This window comes from Oncorhynchus keta, chromosome 4 (genome assembly GCF_023373465.1).
Source record: "Oncorhynchus keta strain PuntledgeMale-10-30-2019 chromosome 4, Oket_V2, whole genome shotgun sequence".
In the NCBI taxonomy this organism is placed as follows: Eukaryota; Metazoa; Chordata; class Actinopteri; order Salmoniformes; family Salmonidae; genus Oncorhynchus; species Oncorhynchus keta.
The window spans coordinates 19566154-19590729 of NC_068424.1; the positions used below are offsets into that span (position 1 = coordinate 19566154).

At 41.2% G+C, this 24576-nt stretch overlaps 1 protein-coding gene across 5 annotated transcripts in view; it reads right to left on the reverse strand.

Moving 5' to 3' along the window:
• LOC118382565 (dipeptidyl aminopeptidase-like protein 6) overlaps window positions 1–24576 on the reverse strand; it is a 337979-nt gene that overhangs the window by 139732 nt on the left and 173671 nt on the right. The window contains exon 1 of one of the 5 annotated variants that reach the window (XM_052503616.1): window positions 1879–2216. The exons of the other annotated variants lie outside the window; for them this stretch is intronic. Coding sequence (XP_052359576.1) covers window positions 1879–1926 — 48 coding nt within the window. The 5' untranslated portion in view covers window positions 1927–2216. Of the gene's footprint in view, window positions 1–1878; window positions 2217–24576 lie in introns of those variants that run through there. 5 annotated transcript variants of the gene reach the window in all.

Consider the following 24576-nt stretch of genomic DNA (forward strand, 5'->3'; position numbering starts at 1 on the left):
AAAATAATGTCCCCCGCCTACATATCCACAATCAAAACAATGAATGCTTTGTTGTTCTTTTCAGTAAAGTACCATGTTGAGCCATGTAAAAACGTTGTTTGGCAAACATAAATGATAGCCCGGCTATTGAAGTAGGAACATTTTTTAAACAATGCCTTAGGCCTACAGATAATGATTTGTATTGTTTCTGTTGGTGAGGCTTCTCAGACGACTGGAAAGGACAACTGTGTGCAGTAGGCTACATCCTATTTTACCTGAAAATGTCCCACCTATTCTGTCATACACTATATGTACAAAAGTATGTGGACAACCCTTCAAATTAGTGGAATCGGCTAATTCAGCCACACGCATTGCTGGCAGATATATAAAATCGAGCACACAGCCATGCAATTTCCATAGACAAACATTGGCAGTAGGATGGCCTTACTGAAGAGCTCAGTGATTTTCAACGTGGCACCGTCATAGGATGTCACCTTTCAAAAAAGTCAGTTCATCAACTTTCTGCCTTGCTAAAGCTGCCCGGTAAACTGTAAGTGTTGTTATTGTGCAGTGGAAACATCTAGGAGCAACAAAGGCTTTGCCATGAAGTGGTAAGGCACACAAGCTCCCAGAATAGGACCGCAGAGTGCTGATGCGCGTGTGTAAAAATGGTCTGTCTTCGGTTGCAACACTCACTATGGAGTTCAAAACAACCTCTGGAAGCACCTCCGGAAGCAATGTCAGCACAAGAACTGTTAGTCGGGAGCTTCAGATCAGAAGCCTAAGATCACCATGCGCAATGCCAAGCATGAGCTGGAGTGGTGTAATGCTCGCCACCATTGGACTCTGGAGCAGTGGAAACACGTTCTCTGGAGTGGTGAATCATGCTTCGGCAGTCTGACAGACGAATCTGGGTTTGGCAGATGCCAGGAGACGCTACCTCCCCCAATGCAAGGTGCCAACTCTAAAGTTTGGTGGAGGAGGAATAATGGTCTGGGGCTGTTTTTCATGGTTCGGACTAGGCCCCTTAGTTCCAGTGAAGGGAAATCTTTACGCTACAGCATACAATGGCATTCTAGATGATTCTGTGCTTCCAACTTTGTGGCAGTGTAAGGAAGAACTTGACTGGCCTGCACAGAGCCCTGACCTCAACCCCATCGAACACCTTTGGGATGAATTGGAACACCGACTGCGAGCCAGATCTAATCACCTAACATCAGTGCCCGACCTCACTAATGCTTGTGGTTGAATGGAAGCAAGTCCCCACAGCAATATTCTAGTAGAAAGCCTTCCCAGAAGAGTGGAGGCTGTTATAGCAGCAAAGGGGGGACCAACTCCATATTAATGCCCATGGTTTTGGAATGAGATGTTCGACGAGCAGGTGTCCACATACTTTTGGTAATGTAGTGAATCTAAATGCTCAGGTCGTGTGCACTGGCCAAGTCTAGGGGCTATCAACGTGCTGCGGACAGGGAGGGGGGCGCTCCATGACTGACTAAGCACTGCAGAGTGCAGGAAATAATTTTCATCACCCATAACAGCTACTTAATACATGTCCGTGGTGGTTATAATCGATTTGAATGAGGCTAAATGGAGTAGAATAAGGTGGGGGTAGTGACGCTGAAAGCAATCACCTTGAATTACAGAGAAGAGTGACTGACTGGTGTGAGAGCCGGTTGTCTTGCAGCACGCTGCATAGGCTACAACAATCCCAAATATTTTAAATGAAGGGGAGGGGTACACAAAATGATGTGAGAAAATGCTACTTGTGGCGTTACAGTAAATAATTGCAGGCTTCACACAACATTTAAAAAATCTCATTAATATAGACTACAATTTCAGTATAGGGAATCGCCTAGGCTAATAACATCGGTTGAATGAAAGAAAGCGCATCATTACCTGCTCTTGTTGTTGAGATGTTTTCTGTGCCTCCTTCACCGTAGTCATGTTCCCCTACAGTCAGATCAAACAGCTGCTACACTACAACACAATCACAGGTGCCTTTTAGAGGTGACCGGAACCAGCAAAGTACCACGAAGGGAAAAATACATTCAATTTCAGTCGTGAGGATTAAAGTTGAGACAGAGAGCGCGAGGTAAGCTATAAGAAGTCTGGGAAAAAATCCTAGCAAAAAAACAAGTCTTAATCTGAGAGAACACAGATGATGCTTAGTTGTAGCTGGGAGAAAGTGGGAGGGAGAGAGGTAGAGATAAGGGCTCAGGCAAAGACAGCTACTGCAATTTTCACCGACCGCACCACTTTGATAAATGCCTGGCAACCACCAACGGGCGACTGTGATGGGGGAGGCGAAGAGCAATGCTTGTCCCCCACCTCTTCACACCTATCATATTTTCACGCACACCACCACTACGACACACACACACACACACACACACACACACACACACACACACACACACACACACACACACACACACACACACACACACACACACACACACACACACACACACACACACACACACACACACACACACACATAATTGATCATCAATGTAGATGTAATTTAGGCACTACAATCATACCAGTTATCTTCCCATTTAGCTCCAATACTAATGAGAGTAAAGTAAAAATGGACAAAGCTATCACTGAAAATATGTATGTCATGTATTGGAATGGAACAGCTCACATTGACAGCCTATGTAGTGGGGCTTTAATGACAGTGTTGGGTTGGCTGCCCAGTCTCTAGAGCTCAAACCATTTCAGCACCATGGCGCTGTCCGCCTATGCATGCAGAAATGCACTCAAATGGGAGAGGTTATACAGACACGCTTGGTGTCCGAATTGATGACGTATGTCTCGCAGCTGAGAGTCGAGTGTGGAGACAAATGGATTCGGTTCAGTCAGTCGTCCTGACAAGTCTTTCCCAGCCAGTCTATACTGGCTAGCTGGCTACAACAGCAGCACAGCGCTCGTTAAAATAAAGTGATGTTTATTTTCGATGGGCAAGGGAGAAATACCTTTTAGTATTGGCCACCATCTGGATTTGGTCAACATCTCCAATTTTTTCCATCCCACTTGATTTTATTTAGAGTAGGAATAGCAGAATACACGAGAAATAACTTAATATTGGAAGTAACCATCTGGATGTCACCATGATACAATCCACTGCTCAATGGGGAGAGTTTGCGCTGCAACACAACAACACGGAGCACAGTGTCCTTCGCTCCTGCTTGCCGCAGTAAGGAGAGGGAAGATGCTACACTGAACAAAAATATGCAACATGTAAAGTGTTGATCCCATGTTTCATGAACTGAAATAAAATATCCCAGAAATGTTCCATACTCACAAAAAGCTTATTGCTCTCACATTTTGTGCACAAATATATCCCTGTTTGTGAGCATTTCTCCTTTCTCCAGGTGTTTGATATCAAGAAGCTGATTAAACAGCGTGATCATTTCACAGGTACACCTTGTGCTGGGGACTATAAAAGGCCACTCTAAAAATGTGCAGTTTTGTCACACAACACCATGCCACAGATGTCTCAAGTTGAGGGAGCTTGCAATTGGCATGCTGACTGCAGGAATGTCAACCAAAGCTGTTGCCAGATAATTTAATGTTCATCGCTCTACCATAAGCAGCATCCAACATCATTTCAGAGAATTTGGCAGTATGTCCAACTGGCCTCACAACCGCAGACCACGTGTATGGCGTCATGTGCGCAAGTGGTTTGCTGATGTCATCGTTGTGAACAGAGTGTCCCATTGAGGCATTGGGGTTATGTTATGGTCAGTCAACAGACAACAAATGGCATTTTATTGATGGCAATTTGAATGCACAGAGATACTGTGACGAGATCCTGAGGCCTATTGTCGTGCCATTCATCTGCCGCCATCACCTCATATTTCAGCATTATAATGCATGGACCCATGTCGCAAGGATCTGTACACAATTCCTGGAAGCTGAAAATGTCCCAGGTTTACCATGGCCTGCATACTCACCAGACATGTCACCCATTATGCATGTTTGGGATGCTCTGGATCGAAGTGTGTGACAAAGTGTTCCAGTTCCCGCCAATATCCAGCAACTTCCCACAGCCATTGAAGAGGAGTAGGACAACATTCAACAGCCCAGAATCAAGAGCCTGATCAACTCCATGCGAAGGGGATGTGTCGCGTTGCTTGAGGAAAATGGTGTTCACACCAGATACGGACTGGTTTTCTGATACACACACCCTATTTTCTTTTAAAGGTATATGTGACCCACAGATGCCTATCTGTATTCCCAGTCATGTGAAATCCATAGAATGTATTTAAATTAAACTGATTTCCTGATATGAAATTGTTGCATGTTGCATTTATATTTTTGTTCAGTATAGATAATGCAGTTAATATATGGGGAGTGTTTGCACTGCAACACATTAACACGCTCCTACTTGCCACAGTAAGGAGAGGGAAGTAGCTAGATAGTGTAGCCAATATTAGGCCAGGGTGACAGTTAAAGCACATTTATTGTAGTGATTTTCACCAAAAACGACTAAAGTTAAATTTTTGTAAAAAATAATAGGAAAATAACAATTACTCAGATTGAAATGGAATGATTCTGAACACTCAAGTCCAAATGTAAAGTTTTAAATTCTCCCGGAAGTTTCCCAAGCACCAACTAGATGGGGACGGCTCATCCGGACGGCTGACTGAATCAAATCCGTTTGTCTCGACTGAACTCTCGCTGCGCAACAAACGTCATAAATTTGGGCACCAGGCGTGTCCGTATGGCCTCTCTCCACTCACACACTCACATAATCAGTGGCGATATTAGCATGTAAATCTTGGTGCTGCAAACTCCCCAAAAAGTTTTTAGATGCATGCCAGCAACGCCACTACACAACACTGAACAATACATTAATTGCACTATAACGGTGAAGAACGGTGCCCACAAACTGTTAGGGCCTAAATAAAAGTTGTCCCAACAGCAGAGCTTTCTTTTCAGCACATTCAGGCTCATTTACTGCCTTTTTTAAAAACAAAGCTGATATGGCTGGCCTGCTTAAACAAATGTGGTTTCTACTGACAATTGAGATGAACAAACTATGGCATAATGAAACAATGAGCAGATAAGAGGCAATCCGTAATTTAGATTAAGACTTTAATGAGCGAGCTAGGACAGACGTAGTCACTTATGAAATGTAGAGCGACAGAATTCAGAACATGGGCCATTCTTACAGTATTCTTCCTGTACACCAAGTCAGAACCGTAGGATAAATAAAGGGGGCATATAAGCAGACAATTAAAGCTTACAATATTCAATGATTACATTTCTCTAAAACAGGATATAGGCTTCCTGTGCACCAGAAAGTCGGAACAGTAGGCTAAGTTATGAGGGGGAAAGGGACCAAATTATTAGGGTGAGGATAGGACTGTTGCGGTGCCATATTACCACCACACCGGGGGTCACGAGTCATGAAGGCTGTCAAATTCCACGTGCTCATTTAGTCATGGTAATTAGGCTTCTCTGTTGCTGCTGATGGTCATTAGTAGAATACCAAAATTGGTACTCAGCACTCTATTGTCTCTCTAAAACACTCTGACATCAATGCAAATGTAAATTCAAATCTAATCAAACACTTCATTAGAGCCCATGAGCTCATGTTACGCAACATTTCTATAGGCTATTGTCATGACTGTCCATGAGAAACTAAATAGGTCAGATCAGGTTTGCGATGAATAACTTCAATCAGACCCCCTCTCACCATAGAAGTGGGGGACTAGATCCAGACTTGCGCTCTCAAGATTCACCAAATTATTTTTTATTTGTCTTTATTTAACTTTTGTTTAGCTAGGCAAGTGAGTTAATAACAAATTATTATTCACAGTGATGGCCTAGGAACAGTGGGTAAACTGCCTTGTTAAGGGGCAGAACAACAGATTTTTACTTTGTCAGCTCGGGATTGGATCTAGCAACCTTTCGGTTACTGGCCCAACGCTCTAACCACTAGGCCACCTGATGGAATGTTCTTTGTTCCAATAGACTTTTCCAGCTGAAATTCTAACAATGAATACTGGAACAATATTTCTAACATAGAACGTGGGGAATGGTCAGAGGCGATCTATAGAACACTAATGTAATTTTGTTAGTTATTTTGTGATGTCATTAAAAATGTTAGAAAGGAAATACTGTAACTTGGAAAGTATAGCGACTACATATACGAAGTGTCCATACTCTGCGTTGTGCATGTAATGTGAAAAAATATGAAAGTGTTTTTGTTAAGAGAGGGATGTGATTTGAGAAGCTGTAAGAGAGAGTTTTTTTTATAACTTTGCACAGTGAGTAATCACCACCCTGAGTGAGGTCAGAGAGCATGTCCGCCTGTCGGAACTTCCCCTTTTGAGCAAACTGAATGAATTCTGTGTTAAGAAAAAACTCATTAGACCAGAAAGACGTGAAGCTGCAGCTGAACGTTTAAAGTGGTTTGATTCTAAACACGAGGTAGAGACGATAAACTCACATCCCGGACAATCACTGGTACGGCTGATTAGCTGTCCTATGTAAAGTATCTTCGAAAGTGAATTTAAGTAGGACCATCCTGTTACTCTGCTCAAACCATCGATATGACTGGCTAGCCTATCTTCAAAGAAGCTTCTTCAAGAGAGAATGGAAGGAAAGAGAGATCACCGGCGAACCCAGGCATTTCACGTAAATACATTCCTGATTTCTTACTCAAAGCTTGCGGAGGTTCGTGTGCATATGGTTACTGTGACACGACTCCAGCTACCATAGTCATAGACTGTTCTCTCTGCTACCGTACGGCAAGTGGTACCAGAGCACCAAGTCTAGGTCCAAAAGGCTTCTTAACAGCTTTTACCCCCAAGCCATAAGACTCCTGAACAGCTAATCAAATGGCTAACCAAACTATTTACATTGTCGTCGTCCCCCTCCACCCCCTCTTTTACGCTGCTGCTACTGTCTGGATATTATCTATGCAGTCACTTTAACTCTACCTACATGTAATCTACATGTACATATTACCACAATTACATCGACTAACCTGTGCCCCCGCACATTGACTCTGTACCGGTACCCCCTGTAAATAGAGTCGCTACTGTTATTTCACTGCTGCTCTTTAACTACGTAATTTTTTACTTATCCATTTACCTAACACTTATTTACTTAACACTTATATTTCTTAAAACTCCATTGTTGGTTAAGCGCTTGTAAGTAAGCATTTCACTGTAAGGACCTGCTGTATTCAGCGCATGTGACAAATACATTTTGATTTGATTTTTGATATGGTTACTGTAACAGTCTTTAATATGTATTTCTCACACAGAATAGGTCAACTTTTGTACTATGGGGGATAGTAGATTGACATAGGCTAGTGCTTTTGCTGTTCATTAGGCAAACTCATCTTGCTGGCTGACGAAAGTACATTTTTATTTATTTATTTTTTATTTCACCTTTATCTAACCAGGTAGGCCAGTTGAGAACAAGTTCTCATTTACAACTGCGACCTGGCCAAGATAAACCACAGCAGTGTGACAAAACAACACAGAGTATGACATAAACAAACACACAATAAATAACACAATAGAAAAATCTATGTACAGTGTGTGCAAATGTAGAAGAGTTGTGAGGTAAGGCAAAAAATAAGCCATGGAAGCGAAAAAATTACAATTTAGCAATAACACTGGAATGACAGATGTGCACGTAGATAATAGAGATTCTGGGGTGTGATAATGATGTGCAAGTAGATAATACAGATACTGGGGTGCAAAAGAGAAAGAGGAAAATAAACAATACGGGGGTGAGGTAGTTGGGTGGGCTATTTACAGATTGGCTGTGTACAGGTACTGTGATTGGTAAGCTGCTTTGAAAGCTGTAGCTTAACCTCTCTTGGGTAAGGGGCAGTATATTCACCTCCGGATGAAAAGTGTGCCCGAAGTAAACTGCCTGTTACTCAGGCCCAGAAAAGCATATAATAGATGTGGATAGAAAACATTATAATGTTTCTAAAACTGTTAAAATTATGTCTGTGAGTATAATAGAACTGATATGGCAGGCGAAACCCCGAGGACAAACCATCCAAAAATAATAATAATTCAGCCTACCACTATTTTCAATGGCTGTCACTTTTATTATAAGGCCAAGTCCTCCCAGATTGCAGCCAGAAATTGTAGTTTATCTAGGTGACTCCCATTTTGGCTGTAGTGTTTCCAAGCACGTGAATGAGAGCACGTTCTCTTGTATTTTTCTCCGGTAGAGACAATAATGATTCTCCGTCTTAAATTTGATCGTTTATTTACGTATTAGGGTACCTAAAGTTTGATTATAAACGTTGTTTGACTTGTTTGGAAAAGTTTATTAGTAACGTTTGGGATTCATTTTGTATGCATTTTGATGGAGGGAAACTGGGTGAAATATTGACTGAAGCGCGCCAGCAGTTTTTATGGATATAAAGGACATTATCGCTCCGTAATTTCCGCTGGCTGACCCACCACCATGGAAAGCATTGAGCTATGCTGAAACACCTGCACTGTGAAGCTGCCTTACTCAAGAAAGCAAGAGGCCATGTTTTTAGGGCGGCTTTATTAACTTATTTTTGACATTGTTTGCAAACAGATATGGGACACGCATTAATGCCAAAATAACATGCTAAACAGGAGGGGCACAAAACAGGTAGGGTTCTGCTCCACCTGCCCTGAATGACAGGTCACCACTGCACATAATTGTATGCAATACGTTTTTAATATCTATTTGTCTTTGTATTTATTATGGATCCCCATTAGTTGCTGCCAAGGCTGTTCAACTCTTCTAAATACAGGGTTTTCTAGCTTTAAGAGTGAGATCTGCACCATTAGACAGAAAGTGTAAAGCTGTAGAAGATTCATTGCCATAGGTGATTGCAGCATCCCAGATGGCTTGAAAGGGTAGATATGCTAAACAATTCTTGAAATTGAGGCATCCAGGTTGCTCGGTTAGAAAATAGATAGTTGAACCATGCATACTGTAAGTATCTTTTAATATACTGTATCTCTTTAGGGCTAATGTATGCAGCGGAGAGAGCTTCAGCGGAACAGAACATGAGAAAACAAGTCTAAATTGGTGCTCGGGGAAGCAGTGTATCCAACCAAAATGTTCTTCCTTGAATTTAAAGTCTCTCAGTAACAGCATTCAAATAAAATAAAAAATCCTGACAGAAGTGTCTAAGATATTGAGCACATTACACTTCAGACATTTGAAGACAAATTCAAATGAGCTACACTAAGGGCTCTATTTTTAACAAACTTAACGCAATGGTCAATCTAATCACTGGGCGGTAGAATACTGTTGGGTCAGGGGGTGTGAAATATTTTTGCTATTTTTACAAGTACAATTATCAGTGCAGTTGCTGGCATTGGCGTGAAAGAGCTGGGTTTTGATGAATAAACAAGTTGTGAGTGTGTCAAGGCTTGGTCCCTCTCTGGCCAATCGGAACGTGTTCCATGGCTAAATACTGTATGTGGTTGCTTCAAGTTGTGTATTTACAGTGTTTTATGTATTGCCTTGGAAACAACTTCAATTTTAGTCTGTTATAGTTTGTTAAACAGCTTACAGAAACAAAATAACAAAATGTATACCTATCCCATCTTTGCTAAATATGTTCACTTGAACCTGTTGTTCCACTGTTGTAAGTAATTGCATAGCTTCAATGTTGAAATATAGAAATAGCATTCACACTGATAAAGGGGCTAGGCCTACTATAAATTGCATTATGGCTGAGCATGGACATGCCAAATGTTGTCAATAAGCAATATTAAATTCACTAAAAAGAGAGCAAAGAATGATAATCAAATTCTAAACAAAACAACAACCTAATTGCTTCCAGTGGGCATATAATATTAAAACACAGACTATGGAGGGTTTTACGCACATCTTTCCCAGTAGCTGGACAAAGATCCAATATAAAAAGAAAGAGAGAATGTCCACTCACCATCATACTGCTCCCAAATATAAAGTTCTATATACATATTGGAACCACATTACAGATCACATTCAAATTTCTCCATATTGCCTGTGCGCCACAGACGTTCTCGACACAAAACCAGGTCAGTGAATCATTCTAATAAGTTTGGTTTGGATAAAATTAAATGAAAAACAAGCAATCTGTTTGTTTCATTCAACAACAATAAATACATGTAAATCATTTTAATGATATCATAAAATCACCAGGATAAAAAAAAACATTGAGTCATTGCTGTTGAACCAGCCTTCGTTATTGTAGGCCTAAGGTTAGCCTACATGGTGCTTGGGTTTTAAAAATATGAAAACGAAAACAAACAATTGTTACAGGAAAATCAATTTGAAATATGAGGTTCACCGGTATTCACCGAGGTTCTCATCTCTTGTTTCAGGATAGGCATGGACTAGGGATGCACATTTCGGTACGTTTTGCTGCCAACTAACTGACCCTCATTAACCATCAACCTTTTTTTCCCTCCAAACAGTAAAATGACATGAAAAACAGAAAATACTTTCAGAGATCTGTATATAATGACAAGATGATTATGTTTCTGCCTTAACAATGGGAGTCGTCCCAAGGCGATAAGGCAGCTTAGGTCCAAAATAAGCCCATAGAAAACATATTGGGCTTATTTTGGACAGATTTTGGCGAGAGTGAAACATCTCGCTTTGCATCTTACTCTCTAATACTATGCATGCATACAAGGACCGGAAATGTTTCATTAAGAGCTTAATTGAAACATGCAATAATAGCAAGCCTATCATCTTACAGTCAAAAGGTTACAGTTTATTATTGAACAAGCAACTCCTGTTAATGAAGCAGCTAATAAAACGTCATATTCAAACATTTGTCAAAATGCAATATTCGGAAAATGCCGTTCTAAAACAGACGACCTAATGTGAGCAGTTGTGACAGAGATGAAAATCTCTGTTAGAAATTTAGAAAGAGGGGGAATCTAATAGCAACTACTACGGTGGTTGCTAATATGACTCGGATTGTGCCTTTGGCTTCTGGATAATGAAAGAAAGTTGATATGAAAACCAAAAGAACAGGAGAGAAATGCCTTTTAATGGCACGAGGAAGTCTTTATAAATGGATGGATTTTCGCAAGGCTACTTTGAAGGAAGGAAAGACATGTTTCATTATTTGAAGTAAAGTAAAACGTTCAGGTTTCAAACAATTATACTGCCTCAAGCTCGCATTGCAAAGTGTTGGGTGATGCGCTGATAGTCAATGGTAGGCAGGCCTATGCCCCCGAATGTTGAATGTAAAGGGCGCTTTAATTACGAGTTGAGATTAATAAAATAGAGCTCTTTTTAATCGTGGCCACAAGTTTTTAACACATGATTGCACTTAGAATTGTTATTTGTTGTGCAATGGCTGAGCTTACAAAAGCAGGTTTCACTCCAGTAGCCTACAGATGAGCTACTCTGGTGCTGTCTGACAGGTGGTAGGCTATTCCCCTCCTCAAACTCTGCAATTTAATTCCACCAAATGATGCAAATGAACCAATAGACTGATAAGCATGATTGGTCAAATGTATTTTCAGCAACTAACCAATTAATGGTTAACCGATAACATTCCTAGCGTGGACACATGTAGCCTACATCATGGAGGTGGTTTTACACATGTCCAAAACGGGACCTACATGGCTAAAATAATGTGGGCCTTCCTACAATGCATAGATAAAAAGGGAATGTCAACTCACTGTTTTGTCCCTCACAAACTTGATATTTTAATAAAGCTTTGGTGAATAAGATTGATTTCCAAGCGGTCTCAGGGGCCAAACATTTTATCAACAGTCTTGACTAGGCTACTTGATCACATTGGGCATGACAAAAGGAAAACAGCCTTCATTGAGAGGAGGGGAGGCTATGCTTGTTTTTTAATCAAATGAACAAAAATCTTAACGCAACATGTAAAGTGTTGGTCCCGTGTTTCATGAGCTGAAATAAAAGATTCCAGAAATGTTGAAGAGTATTTCTGGCTGTAATAAAGCCCCTTTTTGTGGAAAAACTCATTCTGATTGGCTGGGTCTGGCTCCCCAGTGGGTGGGCCCATGGCTGCGCCCCTGTTCAGTCATGTGAAATCCATAAATTAGGGCCTAATGAATTCACTTCAATTTACTGATTTCCTTCTATGAAATGTAACTCAGTAAAATTGTTGAAACTGTTGTATATTGCTTTTAGATGTTTTTTGTTGCATAAATACGAAGTAAACAGGCACCAAAAGCACATCTTGGTCGATGCTCATATGGGCAGTGTGTGCCACGGCTGGATAGGCTGCGTTTTCTGCTGTCAACATTCATGACATGACCATCCGTGTTACCTCTTAAACCAGCTTTTAGTTGGTCTTAATTATCCCTGCCAGACCTCCCTGAAATAAGGACGTTGGATCATGATGTTTTTAATGACAGTCCTCAAATATTTCCACCCATCCCATCTGAGCAGAAGGGTGCTGATGTTAGACGGGTAAATTACAGAACCTAACGTTGGGGCTAGAAAATGCCAGTGCGCCAGTTTTTACGAAATTGCAAACTAACATGCATATGACACGAACGCCAGTGTAAGAAAATAACTATCCTTTTTTTCAAAAGGTACCTTGAAACAAACCTATGACTACTTTCAATGCAACACAAGTATTATTAACATAAAGTTGATTTACTATCTTACACTTCAGAGGGCTGTTAAACAAAGCATCAATGTTCACGTTTGGCCATGTTTGGTTCTCCCACAAATGAAACCCAATGTCATTTATTACAGCCCTGTGTTAATGAAACATTTCTGGGAAGAGACATTGCATTCAATATCCAAATACTGTATATCAATGAGTTACTTATACACATTGTGTATTGTAACATTGTAAATGTTAATTACACCTGTTTCCTTCCATTCTCCTCTAGTTCTTAGCAGATATTTTAGTATGTGCAGGCTGCTTTGTTAATGAAGTGTGGGCACTTTGTTTTGGTGAGGTAAATTACTCTGGAATCCCAAATGGGTGTCTGCAGTGTCAGACCCACATGACAAGCACACTGCTGCACAGTGGGAGGAACGCAATGTCCTTCAAACAGAGGGCCTACTTTTAGACTCTTCGCCTGCCTGCTTAAACAATTGCAAAGCAATTGAATCCCTTTCCAAGTGAACACAAAGTATCCTCAAACACTGAATAGTATAGACTGTACACAATACACAAAACAAACTCTCACACACTTACAATCATACTCCCACAGACATAGACAAGTTAATATTAGTACAAGCACTACTAAGGCACTTCAGTGTGTCGTAGTGATCAAGCACTACTACACAACCAGCCTGCTCCTACTGTATTGATCACTGACAGCATGATGTATCAAGCCAAAAGGGATTGACGAATCAATGAACTCTAAAAAAAACAATATGCCCAACCTGAACCAGATGCTCCTATTGGCTGATGACTGATACTGTGCTGTTCAGCCTCTGTGTTTGCAACGTAACAAAATTCCCATCATCCTGCAGTGGGGGAACCTGTATACAAACCTCAACCCAAGTGATGTTGACAAATGGACAAGGAGAGGATGATGAATGCCTGTGGCTTTGCCTCCGTTTAAACACAATTCCTTGGAAGTTACAGATTAATTGAGTGACGATGCCAACCTGCCGGAACAAATGGAGGCCCTAATCATTTCCCCCCCCAGTGCCAAGATGGCTGCCAACCAAATGAACTGGAAAAAGTGCTCAAGACTGATGAGATGTCGCCTACTAATCAATACCAATGCAACCTCAAAATACTGTGTCGATTGATCGTTTTGGCACTGGTAATAGCCTTGTAATCACTGGAAGTCATCACAACAAGGATTACAACGATGTATGGTGAATTGATAATTTAGTGACTTTCTGTCAGTGTTGATAACATACATCATGGAAAGTATATTCTGGTTATACAAAGGAGACAGATAAGTCTGTCCATGAATCCAGCAAGCTCATATTCCACAAGCTCATATTCAGAATGATAGCCAGTGCTTCTTAAGTACATACAGTACCTGCAGTGTTTGTTGTTACTTTAGAGTATACAAAAAGCACAGTGGAGGCAAAAAACAGCAGCCTAACAGTCAATTACACTACAGGGCCCAGAGGGAGAGTCCACTTTGATCTATAATCGTTATCTCAGTTAAGGGGATGGTGAACATGGGAATAAATGCCTAATGGCCATTGGTTCAAATCATTCAAAAATAAAGGCAGACAAAGAGTGCATTTCCTGTAGTGTTTTTCTTGGTTTTACTTGTGTATAGCAGCGAGAGCAAAAGATGGTGATATACCAGACTTCAAAATCTGTGACGCCAACTGTACTATATGTTTCTGGCTGACTCGAGTACGATTTTTTATTGAGATTTATGGGAAGATCTAAAGCTTTAAATCCCACCGCTAGGGAAAAGATGTCTCTTTCTCTATGAATGTACATCTGTTGTTGTCTTGATTGGGACTCAGTCTTACAGAGCCATTTTGGACGCTTCACTAAAAGCCAAGAATAGCAACAGGGCTGTACATTATAAGGAAGTATGTGTGTGTGTGTGAGCGATAAAACTGTACAACTTCCCAGCACACCAATCTGTAGGGGGAAATGGATTCTAAAATGGCTTTCTGAAACATATCAACTACACTCTTTCAGAATGTGCCTTGTCGTCGCATATGGCCATAACCATCTCTCAGTGTTACATTAGCTCTTCTAGCAAACTCTTCGATATAGAAAACCACCAGCGTATAGCATAGAACCCCTGGGACCAAGAGCAATGTTCTGTTACTATTGAAACAGAGAGTACTGTTTTGAACCTTAGCACAGAAAAAAAAAATACTCATGGTTATGATTGAACCAAAGGAATGTATGTACTCATGTCACAATTCACAACAAACCATTACTACACTGAAGACATATTCTGTCATGCATAAAATCTATCTGTGTTCATGCTGTGGCGTGTACTGCTGCTTGGATTGTATTATGCTACCCATGAATTACAAAACGGGTACTACAAAACAAAGTATGTGAAATAAATGTGTGCTTGTCACAGGGTGTCTAGAAAATCCTAAAGCCTTTCAACAGATTCTTAGCATATGAATACTACTAGTGCTCTCCACATTCATCCATAGGAATACTACTACTTCTTTTCACACACATACGAATACTACTAGTGATCTCCATATACACTATATGAATACTACTAGTGATCTCCATATACACTATATGAATACTACTAGTGCTCTCCACATTCATCCATATAAATACTATTAGTGCTCTTCACACACAAACTCAGCAAAAAAAAAAAGTCCTCTCACTGTCAACTGCGTTGATTTTCAGCAAACTTAACATGTGTAAATATTTCTATGAACATAACAAGATTCAACAACTGCGACATAAACGGAACAAATTCCACAGATATGTGACTAACAGAAATTGAATAATGTGTCCCTGAACAAAGGGAGCTTCCAAATCAAAAATAACAGTCAGTATCTGGCCCTAGACTTCTGTGAAGTTATTTGGATTTTTTCAAATAATCTTTGAAAGACAGGGTCCTGAAAAGGGGCCGTTTACTTTTTTTGCTGAGATTACATATGAATACTACTAGTGCTCTCCACATTCAACCATATGGATACTACAAGTGCTCTCCACATACACTATATATCCATAAGTATGTGGTCACCCCTTCAAATTAGTGGATTCGGCTACTTCAGCCACACCCTTAGTTGACAGGTGTATAAAATCGAGCACACAGATATGCAATCTCCGAAGACAGACATTGGCAGTAGAATGGCCTTACTGAAGAGCTCAGTGACTTTCAACATCACACCGTCATAAGATGCAACCTTTCCAACAAGTCAGTTCGTCAAATGTCTGCCCTGCTAGAGCTGCCCCGGTCAACTGTAAGTGCTGTTATTGTGAAGTGGAAACGTCTAAGAGTAATAATGGCTCAGCTGCGAAGTGGTAGGCCACAGAAGCTAAAAGAACGGGACTGCCGGGTGCTGAAGCACATATTGCGTAAACATCGCCTGTCCTTGGTTGCAACACTCACTACCACGTTCTAAATTGCCTCTGGAAGCAAAGTCAGCACACTAACTGTTCATTGGGAGCTTCATAAAAGTGGTTTCCATGGCTGAGCAGCCGCACACAAGCCTAAGATCACCATGCGCAATGCCAAGCGTTGGCTGGAGTGGTGTAAAGCTCGCCGCCAATGAACTCGGGAGCAGTGGAAACGTGTTCTCTGGAGTGATGAATCACGCTTCACCATCTGGCAGTCCGACGGATATTTCTGGGTTTGGCGGATGCCAGGAGAACGCTACCTGCCCGAATGCATAGTGCCAACTGTAACGTTTGGTGGAGGAGGAATAATGGTCTGGGGCTGTTTCTCATGGTTCGATCTAGGCACCTTAGTCCCAGTGAAGAGAAATCTTAACACCACAGCATACAATGACATTGTAGAGGATTCTGTGCTTCCTTTCTGTTTCAGCATGACAACGCCCTCGTGCACAATCGAGGTCCATACAGTGTGGAAGAACTTTACTGGCCTGTAGAGCCTTGAGCTCAACCTCATCAAACATCTTTGGGATGAATTGGAATGCCGACTGCAAGCCAGGCCTAACTGCCCAACATCAGTGCCCAAGCTCACTAATGCTTGTGCGGCTGAATGGAAGCAAATCCCTGCAGCAATGTTCCAACATCTAGTGGAAAGCCTTCCCAGAAGAATGAAAGCTGTTATCGTAGCAAAGGGGGAACAACTGATTTTGGAATCAGCTGTTCGACGAGCACCCTGAAGAAGGCACAGTGATGGCAAAACGTTGTTGATTTACCCAATTAATTACTGGGAGTTTAAATATGGAGTTTGCAACTCTATTTTTATAGTTTATTCGCCGTAAGTCAGCAACTCCACACAAAATAATTATTCTGGGTGTGCCCCAGCTTATGTTTTTTATGACAAGCAGGTGTCCACATAATTTTGGTCAAGTAGTGTACATCCCTATGAATACTACTAGTGCGCTTCACATGCATCCATATAAATACTACTAGTGCTCTCCACATACATACACATAATACTAACATATTTTATTCACACAAATCCTATTTTTGTAGAGCGCTGCCAGGTTCCCCTGTTCTTACTTGCCTGACCCAAAATGGTCTGTATCAGGATATGTATTGGGAAAAGTAATGAAATGTCTGACCCTCTGACTGTGTGTCTCTGTGAGTGTGTGTGTGTGTCTCTCTGTGCGTGTGTATGTGTACAAAACCTCTCCACAGTGGTCCCCACATTAACAGGGCTCTTCTGACCCTTCATCTTGACTCAGGGAGGATGCATCGACACGCTGCTCTCCCCTGGGGAGAATACTGTAGAATACGCTGAGCTTGTGGATACGTATCAGTCCTCTGACCACTCAGACGTGAAATCACAAACAGAAGTGGACTCAGAAGCCATGGTCTGCATTACAAGCATCAGATTGGCTGGGGGACACGTCTATGGTGGCCGGTGACTGATGGTTGTTTGTTTTCTCAGCCTCATTAGCATACTCTGCCCTATTGGTTGAGGATGGGGTTGATGCTAATCAGTCTAGTAATGACCTCTACCTTCTAACCTGCAGGTTTAGGAGAACATATACAAATGAATTGTTGTCATGACAACTAAGTGCAGCTGCACCAACATGGTTTGGCATTGTTTGTTTTCTTCTGTGGAAGCACAAGTGCTTGCCAACCAATTTTTCCTGAAGTCATTACTATAATGCCCAAAGCAGATATTTTATTTGTGATTTTGTGAAAAGGTTGTACTTAAATGAGAGAACATATTAGGCTATAGTGGAAAGAAATCAGTATTGATCATTAGCCAATAGATCAAAAGTTGATAGTCTATTGTCAGCTGTCATTGAAACATCATAGGTTTAAGACAACTCTGAAATATGCATTAGAAACACAAAAGGGTCTTCCTTCCTCAGTATAACTATTATGGCCCATGTTGACTACAATGTATGTAAATTGTAAAGTATTTTGTCTGTAATGTCTTTTTCAGACCCCTGTAAGACTAGCTGACGCCATTGGTGTCGGCCAATGGGGATCCTAATATATCAAATCTAACTGCTCACAGTTGTGTGACATTATATGGATGTCCTTTGGGGAGTGGACCATTCTTGATTCACACAGGAAAATGTTAAGTGTGAAAAACCCAGCAGTGTTGCAGTTCTTAACACAAACCGGTGTGCCTGGCACCTACTACCATACCCTGTTCAAAGGCACTTCAATATGTTGTCTTGTCCATCCACCCTCTGGAATGGCACACATACACAATCCATGTCTCAACTGTCTCCTTTAACCGGTCTACTCACCTTCATATTAACTGATTGAAGTGGATTTAACAAGTAATATCAATAAGGGATCATAGGTGAAACCAGGTGAAGGTGAAACCTATGTCATGGAAAGAGCAGGTGTTTGTAATGTTTTGTACACTCAGTGTAGATACTTGTAACTCTGGCCAATAGCACGTGGCAGCATCCAGTAAAAATGTTCAGCACATTTCAGGACCATCAGATGCTCAGCCTGTGTAATAGATTTCAGCACCATTAAATGTACAGCTCCACTACAACTTTTCAGCCCCACCAATACAACAGCTCCTAGGACCTAAGGGAGAGGCACGATGACTCAAGACCAGAAATGTAATCCTCTCCAGAATGCAGGGTATGAGATCTGGGCAATTCCACAATAACAGAATTATGACTTTATAATGTACAGTGCCATCGAAGGATAAGAAAAACAGAGACTAGGGAAAACCAGGAGCTGAGACAAAACGCTGGTAGGCTTGAACAAACAAGACAAACTGGCAACAGACAGACAGAGAACACAGGTATAAATACACAGGGTATAATGGGGAAGATGGGCGACACCTGGAGGGGGGTGGAGACAAGCACAAGGACAGGTGCGTGACAACTGTAGTCCTTGTGAATAGAGTTGTATGGTTTGTTTGTCTCAACATCACTCTGGACATTTTCACCTAGGGGTGTACTCACTTTTGTTGCCAGCGGTTTAGACATTAATGGCTGTGTGTTGAGTTATTTTGAGGGGACAGCAAATGTACACTGTTATACAAGCTGTACACTCACTACTTTACATTGTAGCAAAGTGTAATGTCTTCAGTGTTGTCACATGAAAAGATATACTCAAATATTTACAAAAATGTGAGGGGTGTACTCACTTTTGTGATATATATATATTATTTTTTGTTAATGAGTCATTTGTGCTAAGAGGAGCAATTAGGGTTAAGCGCCTTGCTCAAGGGCACATCGACATATGTTTCACCTGGTCGGCTCGGGGATTCAAACCAGCGAATTTTCCAGTTACTAGCCAAACGCTCTTAACCGCTAGGCTACCTGCCACCTCAGTATACTAATATAGAATAATTGCTGCTATTCAAAAAGGCCAAGGCTAGTAATGACAGCACTCCCCTTCTATTAAATATGCTATATTATTATTATATCACAGGCTTCTTTCTGCTTTCTAGCAAATGAAGAGAAACCCAGGAACACACAATTACCTTACTAATTTGCATCTTCCAGCCTGATAGAAATGTACATCAATAATATATGCCATTTAGCAGACGCTTTTATCCAAAGCGACTTACAGTCATGTGTGCATACATTCTACGTATGGGTGGTCCCGGGAATCGAACCCACTACCCTGGCGTTACAAGCGCCATGCTCTACCAACTGAGCTACAGAAGGACCACATCAACAATGCATTTCGACGGAATAGCAATATCCAAACTCCGCAATCCCGTTCTTAGTAAACCATGAACAGTGCTATAATTTTGGATGAAGATGAGCTTTCCCTAAAGATGTATGTTAAGTGCTACCTTTAATCCTTTATGTCACATTTAGGTCATGCAAGGTTCTTCTGTACGACCCATTTCCTTAGTGGTTAGGACCTTCAGATGTGTGTTTGCGCGCGTGTGTGTACAACAAATACCCTCTGTGTTATGGCCCCAGAATACTTTCTTGATGCTCAGACAAAAAAAAAAATGGATTGGATTTTCATCATCTCCCGTTCATGACCAGTCACCTATATCCACAATGACTTTAAGGTTGGGCTGCATGTGTGGCTCTCTCTGCTAGGATAAATCACATGTGGGGACACAATATTTCATAGAGAGGGCTCGTTTTTTCCATAACTCTGGGCCTCTTTTCAGCCAGAATGTGTGTTTAATCCCTCAGAAAAAAGCTATGTAGTGAATTTGTCATTGTTGTAAACAGCTCTGGGCTTTAAACACAGCCAGTGGTGTCATGACAGAAATGTTGGTTTGTGGTCTCCTGCTCAGAGACTTAAGGGGGAAACATAGCAGGTGGAAAATAAGCCAAGCTTCCTATGGTAGGTGAGTTAATGCAGAGGAGAGGGTGCCAGTCAGAATCAGATAAGAGCAGGCCCAGGGAATAAACATGTAAGCTACTGTGAGGGGGCAGAGCATCCACACTCACTCCACAGAAAGAAGTGGTGAGAATGTTCAAGATGAGGGACAGAGAGGAGGAAGCACACTATAGAGGCCACCATAGAATGGCAGTAATCTCTTTCATTACAGTGCTGTGTGGGATGAAAAGGAGGAGAGGAATGGGTCACAGTGAGGAGAAGGGACAGAGCACAAAGTTGAATGGAAGGGGGATGATTCATCACTGGATTTAAAGTGTATCCTGAACCCACTGCTGAAATACTGCAATAAGGTCACAAAGACCTTACCTTCACCATAAGAAACATATAATTGGGACTGTTCAAGAATATGCAACGATACAGAACGCTCAGATAGAAAGCTATCGAGGAGAACAGGTATGATTTTTTTGTCATGTAGAATATTGGTGCCGGCTCTATTCATTCTATTTGTGTCTGCAATGTTCAGAATGTTTCACCACTGTGCTGTATTTAATGTATTGAAGGTAGCAACAAAAATGTTGGTTAACATCACAATAGTTCTCCAACACCTCACCACAAGCCCCATTGTTGAATCACAAATCTACTGATTTAAGCAAGTGCTCAAACCTCAGAAAGAACTTCCAAGGAGTGTACCCCGGACCTGGGCAGTAATTATGCGTTTCAGAATTCCAGATAAGCAGCGGCTTGCTCCAGTAGAGTATTCTTTTGTATGAAGACGATTATGAATATTAAAGCTGAGATTGCCGGCAGGGGAATACCTCTGAAGCACAGGAGGTTGGTGGCTCCTTAATTGGGGAGGACAGGCTCGTGGTAATGACTGGAGAGAAATCATTGGAATGGTATTAAATACATCAAACACATGGTTTCCAGGCATTTTATGCGATTCCATGTGTCGTTCTACCCATAGCAGCCTCAATAAAATACCTCATTATAAACTCCTCATCTCATAAGACGAAAGATAAGCAAATGGCAGGAGAGGGTTTGAATACTGAAAGAAAAAAATCTGCCTTTTTAAAAGAAATCTAACTTCCTGAAGACTGTGCATATCAGTATTCCAAAGCCTTTTTAAATGAGCCCAGATTAGCTCTTATGGAGCTGACAAAATGGGCAATGACGAAGGGAAGGTGTGCCAGAGCACATTCTGAATGGCATTAGTTTTGAAAGAGCTTCTATCTGTCGAATCGGGTAGACACAGTGCTATAATCTGCAGATCCGCCCGACAAATTGACTGTAGAAACAATAACTGCAGTGAATAATGTAGACAGATGGAAAAATATATATATATATTCCGTAAAGTGCACTCAACTCTCATCACCAGAGAACTGCAGTGCCGATGAAAGTAGGGAGTCAGGTTTCCTAGGTAATTTTGGCCAAGATGGAGCAGTGTGTGTGTGTGTGTGTGCACGTGTGTGTGTGTGCGTGTGTGTGTGTGTGTGTGTGTGTGTGTGTGTGTGTGTGTGTGTGTGTGTGTGTGTGTGTGTGTGTGTGTGTGTGTGTGTGTGTGTGTGTGTGTGTGTGTGTGTGTGTGTGTGTGTGTGTGCATAAAGGGACAGCGAACTTGGCGAGGTGTGTTCAGGTAAATTGCTCTGTAATTGTAATTGCTTTACTACAGCTGCTTGCATTAAGCGGTAGGAAACGGCCTGCCTTGTTCCTGGCAGGAGAGAACATAAGGAAGGTGTTAATGAAAGAGGGGGCTGATTGCCTTGAGCAGCCTCTTTCTCTTCATCTAACTGGCTCTTCTATCTCCTTCGCTCAGGCAACCATCCAGATGCTCAATTGCTTTGGCTTGAGGACTTGACCTTCCCATGTTTCCCGGGGAGGGATGCCGACTGTGGAGTGTAATTCGATTGGTAGGGTATACACCTGCCTCACTAATTTATCCAAAACAATTTGCCAGTAAATACGCCTGGTGACAAATATTTACTCTGGCAGGCGTTACATGAAGGAGTGAAGGTTAAATCTATTAGATTGGTGAAATTTGTAGTGGCAGCTCCACCCCTTTCTCCTCCTCCTCATCCCACCTCTCTCCTGTGTGAGTGTGTGTAGGAGCTCTCCTTATTGAGTTACAGGTAATGAATGCCACTTTGGCCCTGTAATACAACTGCTGGGTCGCATTAACAGCATATGCCCACCAATGAAGTAAAGTCATATGTTTGACTTAAGACAAAAAAAGCTGAACTAACAAAAAAGGAGTCATCCATTTTAGCAGAAGTCTGAGACACTGGAAATTATATTTGATATGGTGTTAATGAAAAGACTAAATGGGAAAAAATATATATTTTAGTCATTTAGTAGACAATCTCATCCAAAGTGACTTACAGGAGCAATTAGGGTTAAGTGCCTTGCTCAAGGGCACATTTACAGATTTTTCACCAAGTCAGCTCAGGGATTCGAACCAGGGAACTTTCAGTTTCTGACCCAATGCTCTTAACCTCTAGGCTACCTGGATATGATAAACAAGGCCTGTGTTCTGATAAATGGGCGTAATAAACTTAATAAGGAATCATAAGACTACAAAATAAACCCTAATAAGGCACCTTAAAAAGCACCACAGTGTTTTACAAGCACTTTTGTCCTATTTCAAAACTTAACACTGTTTGCACATTCTAGTTTCCATAGCATAAGTTTGTAGGGCATTGTATTTTCTTCACCTCATCTCATTTCGCCTGGACCTATTGACAGAATGATACAGTAGTCTACAGTTAACACAGTGCCGATTGACAAACCTTTCTGAAGAAATAGAATCCATAAATGGAAATAGAGCATTTGAGAGCATACAAACAGAAGATTGTCTGCTGTCATCTCTGCTGTCATCTGACAATCTGGAAACGCCAAGGTACAATGTGTGTCAGTGAGCAAGTTGTGTTGTTTGGAGAAGCATGTGACAGCATTGAGCATGAGACTGTCCAAATCAGAACATGGCATGGTTCAATGAGGAAGGTCGAAGACGACCTAAGGGACAACGAGATTCCCTGTACAGAACAAACATGTTCTGTACGCCTATCTCCATATCATCATGAATTCCAAACACGCTGATAAGTTTCATGTTCCATCAAAATTAAAGCGCATGAACACACTGTATCCTTTACTCAATTTCTGATATCTGGGTGAATACATCCCAGTTAGACGCACATCTCATGTCTAATTCATCTCACACACACATACACACACCGGAGACTTAAAAAGAGATAAGCTCAACATGTGACGTGATGACTCACAAGCTTAGACGAGAGGCTTGGCTAGGTTGACAAAGGAAAACACCACAGCCATATTTAGCTACATTACAAATACAAAAGTACTATGATTTCATTTTCTAAGATGGGCTCCTTACAAATTTGACGCATTCTCCATTTTCTAAAGCCACGCTGAGAATAATTTTCCTGATTGTTCCGACAACGACAACTTATCACTCATATAATTAGGAAACAGCCATTAGGCAGCTTTAATACTGCAATCAAGAAAACGATCCTGCTTCAATTAAAGCATATGTATGTTTGAGGAGGGGAAACTATGACAGCTTGTAATGGTTGGTGAGTTCAGACAAACGGCTGAGAATGGGAAGCAGTCCATTTACATTTCCGTCTCACTTTCTCTCTCGCCAGGATTTAGTGGAAGCAACAGTAGATCGAGTGATAACTCTAATTGGTAGATGTGTTTCATATGGTGGAAGTGTAGCCGACAAGTGCGCAACACAGCAAGAATAGGTAGCTAGCTAATGAGGTAGTTATTACATGTGCAAAAGGAAATCATTCAGGAGCTGTATTCACAAACGGGTAAAATATATACAGTGCCTTCAGAAAGTATTCACACTGATTGACGTTTTACACCTTTTGTTGTGTTACAGCCTGAATTTAAAATTGATTAAATAGAGAGATTTTGGTCACTGGCCTACACAAAATACCACATAATGTCAAAGTGCAATTATGTTTTTCGAAATGTTAACAAATTAATTACAAATGAAAAGCTGAAATGTCTTGAGTCAATAAGTGTTGTTATGTCAAGCGTAAATAAGTTCAGGAGTAAGAGTCACATAATAAGTTGCATGGATTCACTCTGTGTACAATAATAGTGTTTAAAATAATTTTTGAATCACTACCTCATAGCTGTACCCCATACATACAGATCCCGTAAGGTCCCTCAGTCGAGCAATGAATTTAGAGCACAGATTCAACCACAAAGACCAGAGCGCTTTTACCTCAGCAAAGGGCAGCTATTGGTAG